General features: G+C 42.4%; 1 protein-coding gene across 1 annotated transcript in view; it reads right to left on the bottom strand.

The window, feature by feature from the left end:
* The window catches only part of HHIP (hedgehog interacting protein), a 71920-nt gene extending 60655 nt beyond the window's left edge, over positions 1-11265 (bottom strand). Inside the window, exons 1-2 of the mRNA XM_079307233.1 lie at positions 10982-11265; positions 3883-4078 (exon numbers count right to left, since the gene is read on the bottom strand). Of these exons, the coding sequence (XP_079163359.1) occupies positions 3883-4078; positions 10982-11248 (463 nt within the window). The 5' untranslated portion in view covers positions 11249-11265. The remainder of the gene's footprint in view (positions 1-3882; positions 4079-10981) is intronic.
* Between the last annotated feature and the right edge of the window lie 5713 nt (positions 11266-16978).

Below are 16978 nucleotides of genomic sequence, written 5' to 3'. Positions count from 1 at the left end.
TCTTTGACACACTCTCCAGTGCCATGGTAGCATGTCTCAGTCTTTGCAGCAAGTCAAGTTCCTACTCACTCCCTCCTGTTTGCATTGCACACAGGATAGAGTATCATCCACTCATCTGAGTAAACCTGCCCTGCCTTTGAGGGCATCTGGAAGTCAGGCTCACCTGCTTTATTTCTGCTGTGACCTTGAGCATACAGTTCAACACTGTGTCAAAGCAACCTTCACCTTTTAGGGTTTTTTTCTGATTTGCACCTTTGACAGCTAAATGTGAATTTGTTCACAAAAACCCCATATTCTCCTCTCTTCTCAACTGCCAGCAAAAACCAAACCAAAGATGTGATTTCAGACAGATTGTTTCAAAATGCATCTGTTTCAAAATAAATCTGCTGGTAGCTCCATAATTTCCAACTGGTTTTCAAGTGACTGGTGACTCTCTTCTGCTCAGACAGGTTCCTGCACACAGGCAGGGCCAGGGTTGATCCCCTTTGTGCTCTTGTTACCAGTGACAAATTCACCAGCCACTACTGTTTCTCTGCAGGTTGACTGTGATTATTAATCAGCCATGTTGGAACTTCTGGAAGTGTTCTATGAGTTGTGGAATTTTTTAGAATTCCAGTGTTTTAGGCTAGAATTTCAACATTTTGGAACACCCTGTATGGTACTTGAAAAATCCTATCAGACATCTGTTCTGGTAATGTCTGGATTCAGATCTGGGCTGGGATCTTAATTCACCCACAGTCATCTGGAACCCATTTCTTCAAATTAAAATAGTGGAGGCCAGATAGCTCAAAATCTCTCCCATGTCCTTGGATGGCACCGTGGCTGTGGCACAGGTTAGAATATGCCACTTCCAATGGCATGGATCAAGGTTCTGCTTATGTCTAAAGGCAGAATCAGCTGTGCCTTTCTTTACTAGCTATGTTAGTAAAACATTAGTCTTCTCTTATGGAAAGGGAAAACTTAAAATTCATATTGACTGAAGACACTTCATTAAATCACTTAACTTCAGTGTCTCCATCAATAATCCCTTAAACTGAGGCTTGCAGTAAAGATTAGATGAGAAATAACCAGAACAGTTATCTAGAATGAAGCAGAGAAGCTCTAATCTCAAAGTCTGTGTGAAACATTACACCCTCCTGCTCATCCATATAATCTTAACAGCTTCTGATATTCTTCTGCTTGAATAAAGAATAGGGTCCACTTTTTCTCTCCATATTCCTACAGAAGTTAGTGGCAGTTCTGATACAATCATAACTGGTGGGCAAACTGTCTTCAAAAGACTTAACCAAGGATCTGCTAGAGTTTTCATCTTTGCAGGAGACAGAAAAATAAATGAATTTTTGAAGCTAACTCATGAAAAAAACTGATGCATAATTTCTCAGTCTTCTTGGTTAATATGTAGTGCTAACATTTCAATCCTAGAAAAGATGCTTGCTGTCTTAAAATGTTAATAATATTTCTCATTTGCACAAGACTTAAGGGATAAAACTATTTTTGTAGTCAGCAATTTCCTTAAACTCTGTTGTATTGGTGTTCAGAAACAATTAGCACTCCCTAATGGAGGAAGAGTAATTATTCGACATTTTAACAAATGCACAGTGAATCATTGCCAGAGACCTTGGGTTTGGGGGCCTGTTAATTTTCAACTCTTTGTAAAATCCTCCAGGCTAAGCTGAAAATATAGCTTCCACATTTTCTACTTTTTTATTTCTTTTGCAATAAATATTATTATGGATATACAAGTCTCACAAGGAAAACAGAACAAGTCTCACAAGGAAAACAGAACCCCCAAATAAGTTATTTTAATTATTTATATTTCAAAATAAACAAGTCTATGAAAGGACATTAAAATCCTATAGGCCATCTTCTCAAAAAGGGAGACCTGAATCTTAATTAATACCTTTGGGAAAGAAGAGGTATCAACGACCATGAGTACCAGTCAATTCACCAAATTAATCCTGTTGGTGGATGTAAGCATGCAATAAGTTTTTGTTAGTACAACCTACTTTCAGGACAAGTATTTAGAACAATTATTAGCATCTGATTGATGTAGGAAAAATCCTATTTTAACTGATGCTAAAGTATGTAAGCTCTTTTCCTGCAAAGCACAGTGCTCTGCCCAGTGCTAAAGTTATGCTTTCATCTGGTTATCTTTCAAGGCAACCTGGGTGGTCACAAAAAGCACTTGACATCTTGATGCACTTCAGCAGTTTTACATATACACAAACTTTGTAGAAAAATAAATTTGTCATTCGTCACCACATATGTTGATCTGAGGAGTGAGGTTCCTGTGGCTGTAGCTCCTGTGCTGCTCAGCCCTTTCTCATTCTCCCTCCCTCCCTCCACCTCCTCCTTCTTTCCCCCTTTTCCCTCTTTCACTTTTTTCAATTAAACAAATTGTTTCCTCATAAACACAGAATTTCACAAAACAACTCGGAGGGTCTTGCTCTGCAGAATATGAAAATCATTTGTGCTAGCTACAAACTCATGTCAAAAATGTCTTTGTGCTGACTTCTTATATGGGCCAAACATTTAGAATATCTAATCTGTTATCACTGTTCAGCAGGCAGTCTTGGCAACTATGATCTATTCTGCTTTGCTTTGGGGAATGTGATAAAGAGCAAGAAACAGCTGGTTTAAGAAACCCTTAGAAACATCTCTTAGTTTATAAAGACAATAATAATATTTTCATATTTGAATGGGTTGAGATACATGTTAAACCACAGTAAAGGGAAAAAGTAAGTAAATTCAAAATGTTTTCTCAAGTCAATAAAAGAACACTGCAAAAAAATCCCTGCACTCTTGGGGTTTCAGAGAAAACAAGTACACACTGTACACATGCAATTAAAAAACCGTCCTCCAAATCCCATCCACTTAAACTATCCCCTTTACTCAAATATGTTTATATTATATTACAAAGCTGTGTTCATATGCTAAAAGTGACTATTCACAAATTCATTTTTCATCTCATTATCAAGTCCTTTTTTCCAGTCCGTGTTGCTAGTTTAAAGGATTAAAAAAAAAAAAAAAAGAAAGAAATCTTAACCAATTTAATTATTTTCTCCTGTGTGGCATTGTTTATAAGTAGTTTGGACAGTGAAAAAAGCATAGTTTAAAAATGACAGTCTTAAACATATAAATAATTTACTATTGGGAATACCAAAGATGTTATTTAACATAATAGTGTCTTAAGACACTGTTTCTAAAAGAGCCATCTTCTGCGGTTATTTTGTTGATATAGTTACAAGTGATAGCACACATTTGGTGACTGCCTCAGACAACACAGGGCAAACTCTGCTTTTGGTTATGTCCAGCTAACTCCTGACTACAGTGAGGAAGTGTTAGGTAAGTTAAGAAGCTGGTTGTTAACAGCATGCTGGAAGTGATTCAAAGATCACAGAAGTCTATCAAATAGGGCTCTTTGATTTCAATGGGCCTTAAACCCTGTGGAAAAAACACCAGTTTCTAGGGTAACAAAACCAGAAAAAAACGCTTTACTCATCAGCTATTAGAGGCTACAAACAGCCAGGACCTTTTATTTCTTGCATTTTAAAGCAATCTGTCATTTAGAATAGCTTTCTGGATGGCCAGCTGCTTGTTTGCATGATTAGATGAACACACTAATATTTCAGCAAAGGTAATAGTTTCACATGCCTTTGAAACAATCAATCATGTGTGTTCAACAGGAGGGTGGCAAGAAAGCCCTTAAAGTATTTACCTCCCTACACAAGATCTGCTGTGAAGACATTCTGCCCCTGCTTGGGCAAATTCCCCAGGATATCAGTGGGGATTTTTCCTGTTTAAAAGCTGGATCTATAACTGCTCAGGCAATATCAACATATCAGGACATCTTTTAGCCCCATATTTTATTATGAGTTTTACCTGGTAAGTGACCTCTGCAGGTGTAATAGAATTCTTTACAATAGTCTTTGCACAGGTAGGGAAGCGTAAGTTCTTTTTCAGGAGTTTCTCCTTTCTCAGGTGAGTGGAATAAGTTCTGAGCATGAGGTGAGCAGTGTGCACACTTGATTTCCTCCAGTAGCTTCGCACATTCTGTGTTGTTGGTAACAGAAAGGACCTGCAAGCCACAAACCAGAGACAAGTAAACCTGTGACCCATGTCCCCATCTTACACAAAGAAGGATTACATGGCCTAATGCCATAAGTAATGCCAGTGGAACCAATACAGTTACTATCAATGCATCGAGCTTCATGTCACGGTTCTGGAGGTGCAGAAGTTATTACCATGAAATGTGTAATATGCCATTGGAACAGTGAGGTTTTGATTTCTCTGATTTCTTAGAGAGGATTCTTACAGAATCTTCTATAAGATTTCCTATCTGAGCTTGCTTCTCAGATAAGAATACAGTGCTCAAGTTATTTTAAGGACCCGTGCCTGCCATCACACAGGCAATCTCTGAACTAGAGGAATCATTTGTATGAGGGAGTTACAGCAGCAGGCTTGCCCTCTTACAAGAAATACCTAAAATCCTAACTTGTAAGGTGGCCTACCCAAGTGTTTAGAGACTAAAAAGTGAAATTCTCCCATCAGAACACATCAAGAAAACCATGTCTAGGTATTTGTAAAATAGGTGTATCTTGAACAACACCACAGCCTGGCTGCTGTGGAATTCTGCAGGTGCCATTGATTTTTCATGCTTTAAATGCTCTGCTTTTTGCTCTGCTTTTTCTCTCTCTAATGCACACTATTTGGAGGTGGGAAGTATGTTTTCAAACATATTATTCTATTATAAGTGCAAAAGTAGAATTTGTAATGTCTTGTTTGTGCCAATATGGAAACTGTAACTTTGTCCTGAAAAAAAGGGTGTATTATGTATGCATAGCACTTAAAGAGGCACGAAACCACAACTGATGATGTGTTTAAGTAAACACAGGAGCCTAAGGAGTGCAATGTCATCAAATCGTGAAAAATAATGGAAAACAGCGTAGTTGTCTTTATTAGCTTTTGAATGCAGTGCACTTTGTTAATCTATTGTTAACCACATGGATTGTTTTTTGATCATTCATCCCAATGGTGGGCAGTGGAAATGTGTTTTCTCTGTTGAGAGGTCTGAATCTGATCCAGGGCAAAAACAAAGCTCAGGTTCTTTCTGCTATTTATATAATGCAGTTATAAACAGAGACTGTAAGACATTTATGTTAAGAAATACTGATGTGGTAAATACATGTATTGTATGAAATTTGTAAATATTTGCAAATCACACATTTGACAATATTGCTAGTTTTCTGTAGTTCATATCTCTGAGCTGATCTACAGAAGGACTTTCCAATGTCATTCCCTTGCCATGCAACATTAAAAGGAATTATCTAAATTACTTTGGATAAGTTCTTTAGAGCAGGAACACTCTGGGTATGTTTGAGTCTGCTGTCTCATAGGTCATCTCTCTTCTAGGATGCTGTACTTTAATAACACAGGTCTGAACTCAGCTTTTATTTATGGGGCATAATTACATAGACCTAAAATGCTTGAGAGAAATGCACTTTAAATTGTTTAAAACAGATATGTATTCAAAATATTACACAATATATGGCTCATACATTTAAACAACATCCTATTTAAAACAACCTTAATTTGGAAGGCAAATTCTATACAGGAAAATTTAGTCTTATCATAAATGTATTGTCAAAAGACCATCTGAAATATGCACTAAAGTTTAGTGTTGGAAGTTGGACCACTGATTAGAAGAACACCATTTGGCTTCTACTCTTATTCTGGATATGCTGCCATTGGCTTTAAAAAGAATTCCTCCAGGTTTGCCAGGATCACTAAATGCATTAAATTTGCTGTTCTTCAGACTATCTGCTATCAAACTATTCTCAGCTTCATAGCACCTGTAGGCAAGTAATGTGATTAACAACTGCCACATATAGTTTATTATCTCTTTTGAAACCTTTCTTGAGAATATAATTGTCTCACATATCTTGTAAAAGGTTTGTCTTTTTTTTTTTTAAACTTTAAGACAGTATTCAATTAATCAATTAATCAATTAATCAATTGCATGTTGCATGTATGGCAAAAAGTTTGCATTAGTCCTGAATTCTTTCGGGAATTTTTCCACAGGCTCTTTTCTCCTGAAAATGTTTAGATTCCTTTTCCTAGACTGCCTATTTGGGCCACAACAGTAGAATTCTTAACCTTAGTCTTCTTTCTTGAGTTTCAGATGTTGTTCTAGATATGGTAAATCTTGAAGAGAGGAACTAAAAATATCACAATAACTACTATAAACTATAACTAAAATACATCTTTGATCTTGAATACTGCCTAGGATTGCAGTCCAGGTAGTAGAGACTTGTCATGCTTGCAGCAATCCATGCTTCTGAGGCAATATTCTGCAAAGCTGGACTTTCCCAAGGGATGTTGTGATTCTGATCCAGGGAAGGGGCCTGTATAATTCAGTCAGGTCACTGGCTGCCAAACAGGACAAAGTCTGAAGCCAATAGGGGATGAGAAAAACCACTATCCATAAATGCTCCTTTTTAATAACATCACATTGCTTGTCTCTTGCAGTAAGGATGAAATGACCCATTTTGGTGCTTCCATCAAAGGACTGTGAGTACAGACCCTCCAAAGCACTTGCCCACATGCAGTAGTACCACCTGGTTTGCAGAAGTCTCAGAAGTTTTCATCAGGGAGTTCATCTCGGGCTTTCTTGTGGTAACAGTGTGATGATGTGTTTAGAAGTACAAGTAAACACAAGGTATTACTAGGTAAATATTCAGTGTGTTTATTGAATTAACTCCACAGAGATGCAGATAGAAAACTGTACATCTACTGGACGACTCCAGAACATATTGTGAACAGGGGAGGGGAAAAAAAAATTACAGGATGGCAAAGCTAATTTACTGTTTCTTGTGGAAAACATAATTGACGTTGCCTGGTGATACAGGCTTGCCAACATTTCAGTCCTCAAAGTTAAGACAAAAGGATCCTAATCCCCCTGAGCAGCTGCTATCCAGGAATTAACCACAGGAATTCACCCCCTCATGTCATTTCTGGAATGAATCTTGGTCATATAATAGCTAATCGGAAGATTAAGGAATGAGAGTCAATCAATTATCTGAAAATCAAGTACAAAGTTACTTAACTTTTAGAATGCTCAAGCAAAATAGGGTGGTAACATTTGCTCTGTGTGAGGTCTGATGTGTAACTGTACTGGCTTGGAGATAGGGCAAGTCTCTATTCTGAATTTCAGTAAATCGATAATGTATTTATCCTGGAGAATACTGAACCAGTTCTAAGCAGATTCTGAAATACTTATTTAAAATGAAGTTTTTTCTGTTGGATGTCTACTTTGAAAATGACCTTAAAGTTGACAATGGCTTTGGTCTTTTGATGAAATGTAAACTAATTTCCTGCTTCAATTTTTAAAGTCGTATGTGAAACCATCAAACTGCAGTGGTTTAAACTAACTGTGCTCTGGAAAATATGTAAAACTTCCAAACATTTATTGCAACATGCCTAATAATGATTATGCCTGCTGCTGACTAATTTACAACATCTGTAAGATCATCCTTTAATCTCTAGCCACATGAAAGTAAAACGGGGAGACTAAAGGTAAGATAAATCCTGGAATGCACAGGAAAGCACAGCATACTAAATTGGTTTATCAACAGAAGGAAGAGTGCAAGGAAGGCGAAACAGAAGATGACACAATAGACAGAAGATGACACAATAGACAGAAATTCTTTACGACTGATATTGTCATCTTTTTTGTGTACTCTGTCATATCTAGTTAGAGAAGGGCACTAGAATTTGGATGCTAACAGAAGGAACAAACCAGTGAAATAAGTGATTGCATTAAGCCATATTTGATATACAAGCATTTATGTCTAAAAATCATGTGCTGACGAGATTGTTCAGCTGTTGAGTTGAACATATGCCTCTTCTGTATTATAGTACTGGATTATGTCATTAAAGAGTTCAGTTTCAATTTTAGGGTAATATTTAAATAGATCATTGTACTAAGGCAGCTGTTAAAGGGACCCCAAGATGAGTTATTTGTTTAGTTGGATGTGCTCAACAATAGCCTTTGTTCATGAAAGAGCCAGAGCAAACAAATGATTGTAAAAGGGCACACTTGAAAACAATTACTTTTCACCCATTCCTTGACAGCCTTGGCTGTGAAACCATCCAAGGTAGAGAGGACTTCTTTGCCTGTCAGGCTGCAAGCAAACTTCTAGAAAAATTGATATTACAATGTTTGGCCGGGATGTAGTAGCCCTTCATAAACAAGGAGTTATTGTCAGAAAAATAAAAGAGTTAAATGTCAACAGGATGCAAATATTTTAGTTGAGTCAGTGCAATGTTTTATCTGCTCTTTACGGTAGCTCCATTATTGTTCCCAAAACTGCAGGTGGTGTTTTCATTTATAAGCACAGATCAATAATTTGGTAAAAAATTCTCACAGACTCAGCATCTTAACCAAGAAGCTCTTAGAACATCTACTGAGCATGGCCAATTAATTTTTTTTTAAAGATAGTAGTGCTCAAATTTCTATTCATGTCATGGCCACTCCATCATGTAGGTAGATGATGGCATTAAAAAAAGCTGGTTTGAAAACTGCAGTAGAACACAGTTTAAAAAAATATGTTTCTAGAAAAGTTACATTCAAATGTATAGCATAATGTTTTGCCATGTCTTTTACAGAATGACCACCTCATTCTGTCAAGTATAAATGACATATATTTTGACATATTTTCTTTAACATATATGTTTATCAAATATGATAAAGCAGATTTGTGAGTTTCATAAAATTTAATCTTTGGTGAAAAAAAGTCTGATTTTACAACCCTGTAAAATAACATTCCTTAAAAATATAATTTATATTTTAAAGAAAATACAAAACGTATTCAACAGCTCAGAAATAAGTACTGTGGCATATATGGTCACTTCTTCACATTTACATCAGGTTTTTAGTACTGTCAGTAAGAAAAAAAACACATTGAAAAAGAATTAAAAGATCTTTTGAAGTAATAGTAAGAAGAGAATAAACACTTCAACTGCCTGGGGATGGAAAACTAACCAAAATTGAACTTCCAGTTTATTGCATTCAACCAATTACCACAAGGGTCTCCAAGCACTGAATAATCTCAGTAGCATATATGCCACTGAGACATTGCAAACAGGGTGAATTAAGGACATATTTTTCAGTCCTTATTATTTTTTCCTTTTTTTTTTTTTTTTTTTTTTTTTTTTTTCCAGCTAGATTTTCAGGTTATCTGTGTGTGGTTATAGTTTAATTCAATCATCACACAGGAGCCTAATGACACTGTCTCTAGACAACATGAAGAAATATATCTGCCTTGAATCTCAAACTGCTGCTGCATATGGTATGAATAAAGAGAGATCTGCAGCTGAAAACCTGCAGTAAGACAGTTCTCAATCATCTGGGAATAGAGGGGGTAGGACAAATGCTCCCTCAAAAGGCATGAACATTTGGACAGAGCTGGGGACTGAAGGAGAATGATGTTCTCCAGTTTCACCCATTAGTGAACCAACTAACAAACACAATGGTGTTGTTGTTATTCTTTTGCCATAAGCAACAGGACTCTGTGTGTGGGCAGCAGTTTAGTGGGGAGGAGGATAAGTCGACCCCTTTTTGTCCTATTGATTTTTTCCTATTTGCATGACTTGAGCAAATTAAATGATGCAATATGGCTTTTTGTTACAAAACAAAGTGAGAGATACCACCCAGACACATATGTTGATTCGTAGAAGCTGTTTACATGAGAATGGAGTGAAATCTACCGTGAACTGAGCATAAAAATTCGATTCAGGCTGGGTATTTTTTTTTATTATGCTTGGGCCAGCAAGACTGAAACACAAGTTTTCCAAGAGTCTCTCAGACCTTGACAACTAGAGAGTTGTAACTGAGGAATTCTTAATTAAACCTAAAGGAGGATGAAATGTTTTTTTAAAAAAAGGACAAGTAATAATAATTTTTAAAAAAAGACACCTGATTGTTTATTTCATGTGCAATGATTCTTAATGACATTATTCAGCGACTTCCCTCCCTGTGCGTACCCCCGGATGCAGCACTGGCCAGCACAGCACATCTTATCAAACACGGTCCTGCCCGATTAGGTACCCACGCGTTTGAAAATCTAAGCAACAGGCTGATAAGCAGAATTTAACTTGCTAAAGGATGCAGAGAACTTGACAATTTTAAGAAATCGGTGAGCAGAGGAGGTGCTTCCCTTCACATGACCGCAGCTTGAAACTGGGCAGACAAGGCTGCCAGGTAATGTGGAAAGGCAGAGTGAGTGTCTCACGGCACCTGGTGAGACACCGGCCCCGGGGCTGCACAGCGGACACTGCGGGGGGCTTTCGGCGCTGACACACGGAACCGTGAGTAGCACACGGGCCCCGAGGCGGCCGGAGACCACGCAGCAATGTTGGTACACCGGCATCAAGCCGCTACTCGAACCCCCCTCCCGAAGTAAGCACGCGGAGCAAACTGGACACGATTTTCCACGCCAGGAAAAACCCAACCCGGATGGCACCGCCGGGCGAGCGCACAGCCCCTCCGCTGCCGGGAGCCCGCCCGGCTCCTCCGCCCTTCTCCGCAGCCGCGGTACCTGCGGGCGGCCCGGCATCGCTGCACCGCCACGGGACCGGCGCCGGGGCCGCCGCCAGAAACTCGGGACCAAAAGTAACTGGGAGGCAGAGGCGGCGGTGGACCGGCAGAGCGCTCCCCCCGCGGGGCGCGGACCTGCGGCGGCTCCCCGCGCCTCCCGAGCAGCTCCAGACCCGCTCCGATCCCGCACCGCCGCGCCCTCGCCCCCCGGGCGGGAGCGGCCGCCCCCCGCCGCGGCATCGCCCCCACCCGCGTGGGAACGCGGCAGGTTCGCGGCCGGTGCGTGGCTCGGCGCAAAAACAAAACAAAACAAAACAAACCACCAAAAAAACACACCACCAAAAACGTCCCCCAAAGCCCGGCGCGGCCCCAGGTGGTGCCTACCTTGGGCTCGGCGTGCGGCAGCCCCTGCGGCTCGGAGCGGGAGCAGCAGGACAGGCGGGGGTAGAGGCCGCGGCACATCGCCTCGCCGCCGCCCGGGGCCTCCGGGGACAGCACCCGCCGGTCCCGCTTCTTCAGCCGCCGCGGCGGGGTCCCGTTGAGGCACCTTCTCCTGCGGGCGCCGCTCTCCCCAAACTTGGCATCCCCCTCGAAGAAGCACAGAACCACGGCCACCAGCAGCAGCTTAAACGGCAGCATCTTGAGCATCATGCCTGAGGGAGCGTGTGAATGCACCCAAACCGGGGGTGGGGGGGTGGGTGGGGGGAGAAGGAAGGAGGGGAATCCCACTGACTTTTCTTTGCACTTCAGATCAGGAAACCACCTCCCTCCCCCAGAAGGGGAAAGTCTGGAGGAGAATAATAACAGCAGCGGTTAAAGAGCCGACGGAGGAACAGCACCTCGGCCAACCCCGCTTCTTCCAAAAAGGCGGACGCGAAGAGGCAGGAACGGGGGGGACCGAGCCCCCGAGCCCCGGCGGGAGGATGCTCGAAGCCGGCGAAGTTGTGCGAGCGGCACAGGTTTTAGCAGCTGCCGCTGCCGCGCCGAAGCGCCGAGGCTCGGGGCGGGCCGGGCAGCGGGCGGCGGCAGCAGCCCTTCACTTGTCGTCCCATAGGAAGGGTGTCCCCGCGGCGGGACTGCGGCGGCGGCCGGGCCGGGCGATGCCCCCTCCGCTGCTGCTGCTGCTGCTGCTGCCGGCGGCGGCGGCGGCTGCGGCTCGTCCGGGCTCTCATGTTTCGCTCCCTCTTTTCTTCTTCTTTTTAAGCGGCGCGCGGGGAGGTGCTGCCACCGCGCGCCCTGCACGTCACCCGGCGGCATCCACCGGCCGCGCGTGCCGCCCGCGGGGGCCCGCCGGGAAGCGGCAGCGGCGCGGGGGCCGCGCCCGCCGCGAGGGAGCGGCGGGGGCCCCGCCCCGAGGAGATCCCCCCGCCGGGGGTCCGGCTGCCCCCTTCGCCCCGGGGGAGCGGGAGCCGGGCCCCCAGAGGGCCGGCGGAGAGAGGGAGGGAGAGAGGGAGGGAGAGAGGGAGGGGGCGCGCGGCTTCCCGCTCCCCTCTCTCGGTGGGATCGCGGCGGTGCCCGGCGGAGGGCGAGCGCCGTAGGTGGGTCCTGCGCCCCCGACGGCCGAGGCGCCCGGGGCTGGGCTCCCTCGGCGTTCGGCTCGGGGTCTGCCCGCCGCGCCCGCCCATCGCCCCGCAGCTCATCCAGAGCATCGACGGCGGGAGCTGCCCTCAGCTCCCAGTGGCTTTTCCCAGCACCGTGGCTGCTCTGGAGGTGCCGTGAGCTGGCAGGGCCTTGGTGTGTGTGGGCGCAGTGGCCAAGGTGCAACCTGCTGGCGATGGCGGCACCGCGCCCGTCAGCAAAGGTGTGAGGGAGTGGCGTGTGGAGGGGGAGCATCCTCAGTGTGCCCAGAAGAGAGAGCTGTGCGAGGGAAGAGCAGGAAGATCCGAGTACCTGGTGGCAGGAAAGCACCTGTGAGGCCAGGAGCCATCCAGAATGGGAAGGCCAACAGCCGTGAAATGAAGGAAAAAGACAGAGAGCGCCAGCCCAGGATAAGCCCTCAGAGGCGGCTGAGGTGCAGGTGCAGCTACAGCCGCTGACTTGGAGGCAAAGAGCAGCTGTATAACCAAAGTCAGAGGTGTGTTTACCAGGGACTAGCTCATCCCAGAAATTAAGGAAAAATTGGCTTGTACCCAAAGAGCCCCCTTAGGAGGGAGAGAGAGAAAGAAGTGTTGCATTAAGTTCCTCACGTGCGCTGGTGTCTCTAAACTGACTAGGCCCCGTTCCTGTTTTTTTACCAAACAAAGCGAGTCTCTTCATATTTACACTTGAGCTCTTAAACAGCCACACTGAACTAAATAGGAGTTTGGCATGGATAAATAACACATCAGATAAATCACTGAGTAGACACAAAGACTCTTTCCTCTTCCAGCGCATTTTTGAAGGCAACTCATGACTGCCCCTTGTCTTGCCACTGACTCATTTGACCAAAGGTTTTCCCAACCAAGGCTTGAGCCATATCCAAATGATATGATTCTCCAATCATGATTCTATGATTCTAGGTCCATGAACATCCCAGCAGTTTGAACAAAAGAGGAAATATGTAGCAGCTAGAGGTGCAAAGGCCTGTGGTGCAGCTTGGGCTTCATCACTCATGTTGGTGAATGTAATAAAGGTGTATTTCTGAGATACCATATCCTTGCTTTGTAGTTTTAGAGAAGAGTTCTATTTTATAACTTGTTCCATGAGCATGGCAGAACTCTACCAGGGCAGTTCTATGACAACAGTCTTTCCATTACTCTGGGGTACTGCATAGATTATTCTGAAATGAAAGTGATTCTGGTATACAGCAGAATAACAGTATCATCATAAAGTCACTTTTATTCCCAAGCAGATCCCTCACAAGGGGTTACATTGTCATAACTGTAGTGGCCTAAGAACAGAGCAAGAGGTCTGTATGTATGTTTCTTTCCCTGTGCAGGCATATGTATCTGTACCAGTTCTCAGAGGAGGTGAGTTTGAGGTGAATTAATTAGATAAAGATTTTCCAAAATGGACTTGAGATCAAGCTGCCAAACTAAGAAAGAACTGACTGTGAGGAGCTGTTTCTACAAAGTGATTTTACATGGATCTATAATGGAAATACTTCCCAGAGATTCTAGGGAATGTACTGTTGACCTTGTATAATATAAAGTATTCAAAACTTCAAGCTCTATAGTAATGGGGTGATGTAAAGATGTATAAGCAAGATTTGAAGAAGGTTGAATGTTCTTTAAAACCTGTGAATAGAAATTGCTGATCCTCAGGGTTTTGTGCAAGATGACCTGATTTAATCTAATGTTCCTTTCCACTCTTTTAAAGTACCAGTTGGCTTCTTTTCTAATACAATGAAGTATTTTTCTTGATTGATACAGAATTTTATTTTCATTTTAATAATGCAAAGTTAAGATCAGTGTTAGTGTATGCCAGTTCAGAGTGTTAACTTCAGGTGACTTCCAGCCTCTGATAAAAAGAGATAAGGGAATACTTAGGAAGTAAAAACATACACATAGGAAATACGGGCACTAAACATGTCAGTTTTTTAAGGCAACCTGGATTCTGTCACATGAGGCTCATTACTAAAAATAATTAAACATGGCGATGCCATAAGTGAGCTGAATAAATTCTATTATTTCTTCAAATGTAGATGAGAATCTTTGTAGGATATAAGTAAGAATCTTTGGGTTATAGTGCAATTATGTGTGAAAAGGTTAGAAAATTTTTAAAAGGGAAGCTGTTTCTACCACACTGTTTGAATGCATCTAGATTTTCTTCTTATTTTGCCTTGGAGATAAGCAGACTGCTTAGTTATCACTTTAATTCCTCAGTATTATTATGTATCTAAGGATGCATCCTTGGGTACCTGTATCGTGTGGATTGAATGTGTCAGTGTAAGGCTGATTGTGGCATGCACTTGAACTTACTGTTTCTCAAATTATTTTATGTTATACATATTTTGCAAGGGAATTCAGCTGCACCAAGAAACTTGCTTTCAGGTTTGAAGACCTGTTGGAGATCAGGAAGTTTTTTTTCAGTGAAAGGATGGTTAAAGCATTGGAGCAGACTGTCCAGGGAGGGCTGAACTCTCTATGGAGTGTTCAAGAAACAACTGGACATGGCATTCAGTGCTGTGGTTTAGCTGGCATGGTGGTGCTCAGTCAAAGATTGGACTTGGTGATCTTGGAGGCCTTTTCCAACCTTCATGATTCTATGATTCTAGGTCCATGAACTCCCCAGCAGTTTGAACAAAAGAGGAAATGTGTAGTTATGTGTAGCAGCTAGAGTCAGTTTTGGGAAATACAGTTACCACAGGAGTTTGCAGATAGGAGCAGAAGCTGGGCAAAGTGATTTCACGGCACTGGGTTTGATAGAAGCAAACAGTAGCATCAAATTATCCCTAAACTGCCAACAGATGTTGTTTGATGGCACAGATTTGCATATTCTTGTGATTCACAGGGCAACTTTCCATGTGGTCACCTCACTTGTGAAAAGCTAAGCCCATGTAGTGGGAGATGTGTATTCATCAGGGCTAAATTCCAACCTTCCACACTGGTGGCAAATACCTGGCATGCCATGAGGATGAATATTGCAGTGTTGGAGCTGGCTTGGAAATTATATTATGAAATTATGATGTTCTGAGAAATTATGGTATTTCAGATAATAGTAGGGGAGCATCATCCCTGTGTCTCAATAGCACAGTTAGATAAAGCAGGTGGACTTCAGTCCTTGTGGGAGAGTGACTCTGCTCTTGTTTTAGCTGGAATTTGAGTTGAACTCCTGAAACACATTTATTTTTTAAAGAGAAAAAAGCTTTTTCTTTTTTTTTTTTTTTTTCAGAACCACTTACTTGTGGGTGAAATCTCTCCATATATCATTACCATTATTATTTTCACTGAGTCCTTACATAAACTGTAGGATGTGTTGTGAAGCCAGTGATTCCTTTTCAATCTGGGTAGTTCTATGAGCAGGGAGTTGGGCTTGATGATCCTTATGGATCCCTTCCAACTTAAAATATTCTAAAATTCTGTGGTCTTACTGGAATTACTCTGTATCATAGACCAGTAAGAAACAGTCATGGGTTCTGTATTGTAGATGCTCAAAACTAGATTCAATTCTAAAAAAAAAAAAAAAAGGCCTTTAATTTGAAATTTGGTATGTTGCATTCAGAGACGAAAGCAGAAAAATCTTTCTAAAGGTCACACAGTTTGTTTAAATTACTTTGAAACACCACCAAGCTTGAGAGCCCAGCTTCTGCCTCAGCTGCAGCTCCTGAAACTTCAAGTTCCCATCTCCCTGTTTTCTGTCAGCTAGATGGACAGAGACACAGGAATCTGGAAATTTGGAATGAGGGCTTGGGCAGGAGTTTCAAGGTTTGGCAGTCTGGACTCCTGTGCTTCTGGCTTTCTTTGGGTGAAAGCCCAACTGTCCTGAGAGTCCCATTAGAAGTGAGGTTGAGAGTTTTTTCTGGCTCTGGGCTGCATCACTGGGGCTGGGGTTCCTGTGGCTTCAGGGCAGAAAACTGAAATATCAGGAAACTCTGACTCTGGGACAGTCTTAATGGCAGGACTTCCCCACAGCTGTGAACTCCACAAGTCCACTTGCTGTAGCAGCTCCTCTGGTAATGAAGAAGGAAAACTGCTGGAATGGTTTCATTAAAATGTCTTGTGGTTAGTCAGAAGTTTATAAAACCATTATATTTTTGCTTATATTTTTGTTTGTGATGTAACAGAATTTTTCCAGTTGTTCAAAACATTTCTGGTTGGTTCTCCCCACCCTATACTATAGCCTACATAATTTCATGAGGTTGAGAATAACATGTTGCTTGTCTTTGCATACCACAAATACAAGGTGTGAAAGCTGGTATAGCATGAATGAACAGGACTTGTTAGGATATTTTTTACGGGAAATAGGTGCCCAGACAGTCACAGAAAGGTTTTTAGGGTATGCCTTTACCACGGATTTCCCCATGGCTCTTAGAAATCTTCTCACTCAGCTGAAGCCACCTGGACAATTTGAGTCTGTAAACTAATGCGTCTCCTCTCTAGGCAAGACTTCAAAAAACCTTGATTCCCATCTGTGTACAAAAGCAGGATTGGACTGATTCTAACTCCACTTGATTGGCTCATCAGGGATTAAGACCTGCGGATTGTTTTAGCACATCACGTCAGCTGCTAACACAAACCTTCAATTACGTGTGTTCAGTTTTGCAATGAGGGCTGGTCTAACTAGGAGGCAGATAAAGCAAAGCATTTTGTGAGGGAATGAAGACTCAAGAGGCCCTCTTGCCTATAGCCTGCATACTTTCACTACCTGCTGTAATTCACCTCAACAGCGGGTCTCTATTTATGTGTGTTACAAAGAGACAAAGGAAGCTGCTGTGGGAAAAATCTTTCTTTCCTGCCAGGG

Source organism: Erithacus rubecula (assembly GCF_903797595.1).
Source record: "Erithacus rubecula genome assembly, chromosome: 5".
Lineage (NCBI taxonomy): Eukaryota > Metazoa > Chordata > Aves > Passeriformes > Muscicapidae > Erithacus > Erithacus rubecula.
The sequence above is the reverse complement of the archived record's forward strand: the minus strand, read 5'-3'. Positions and strand labels throughout refer to the sequence as shown.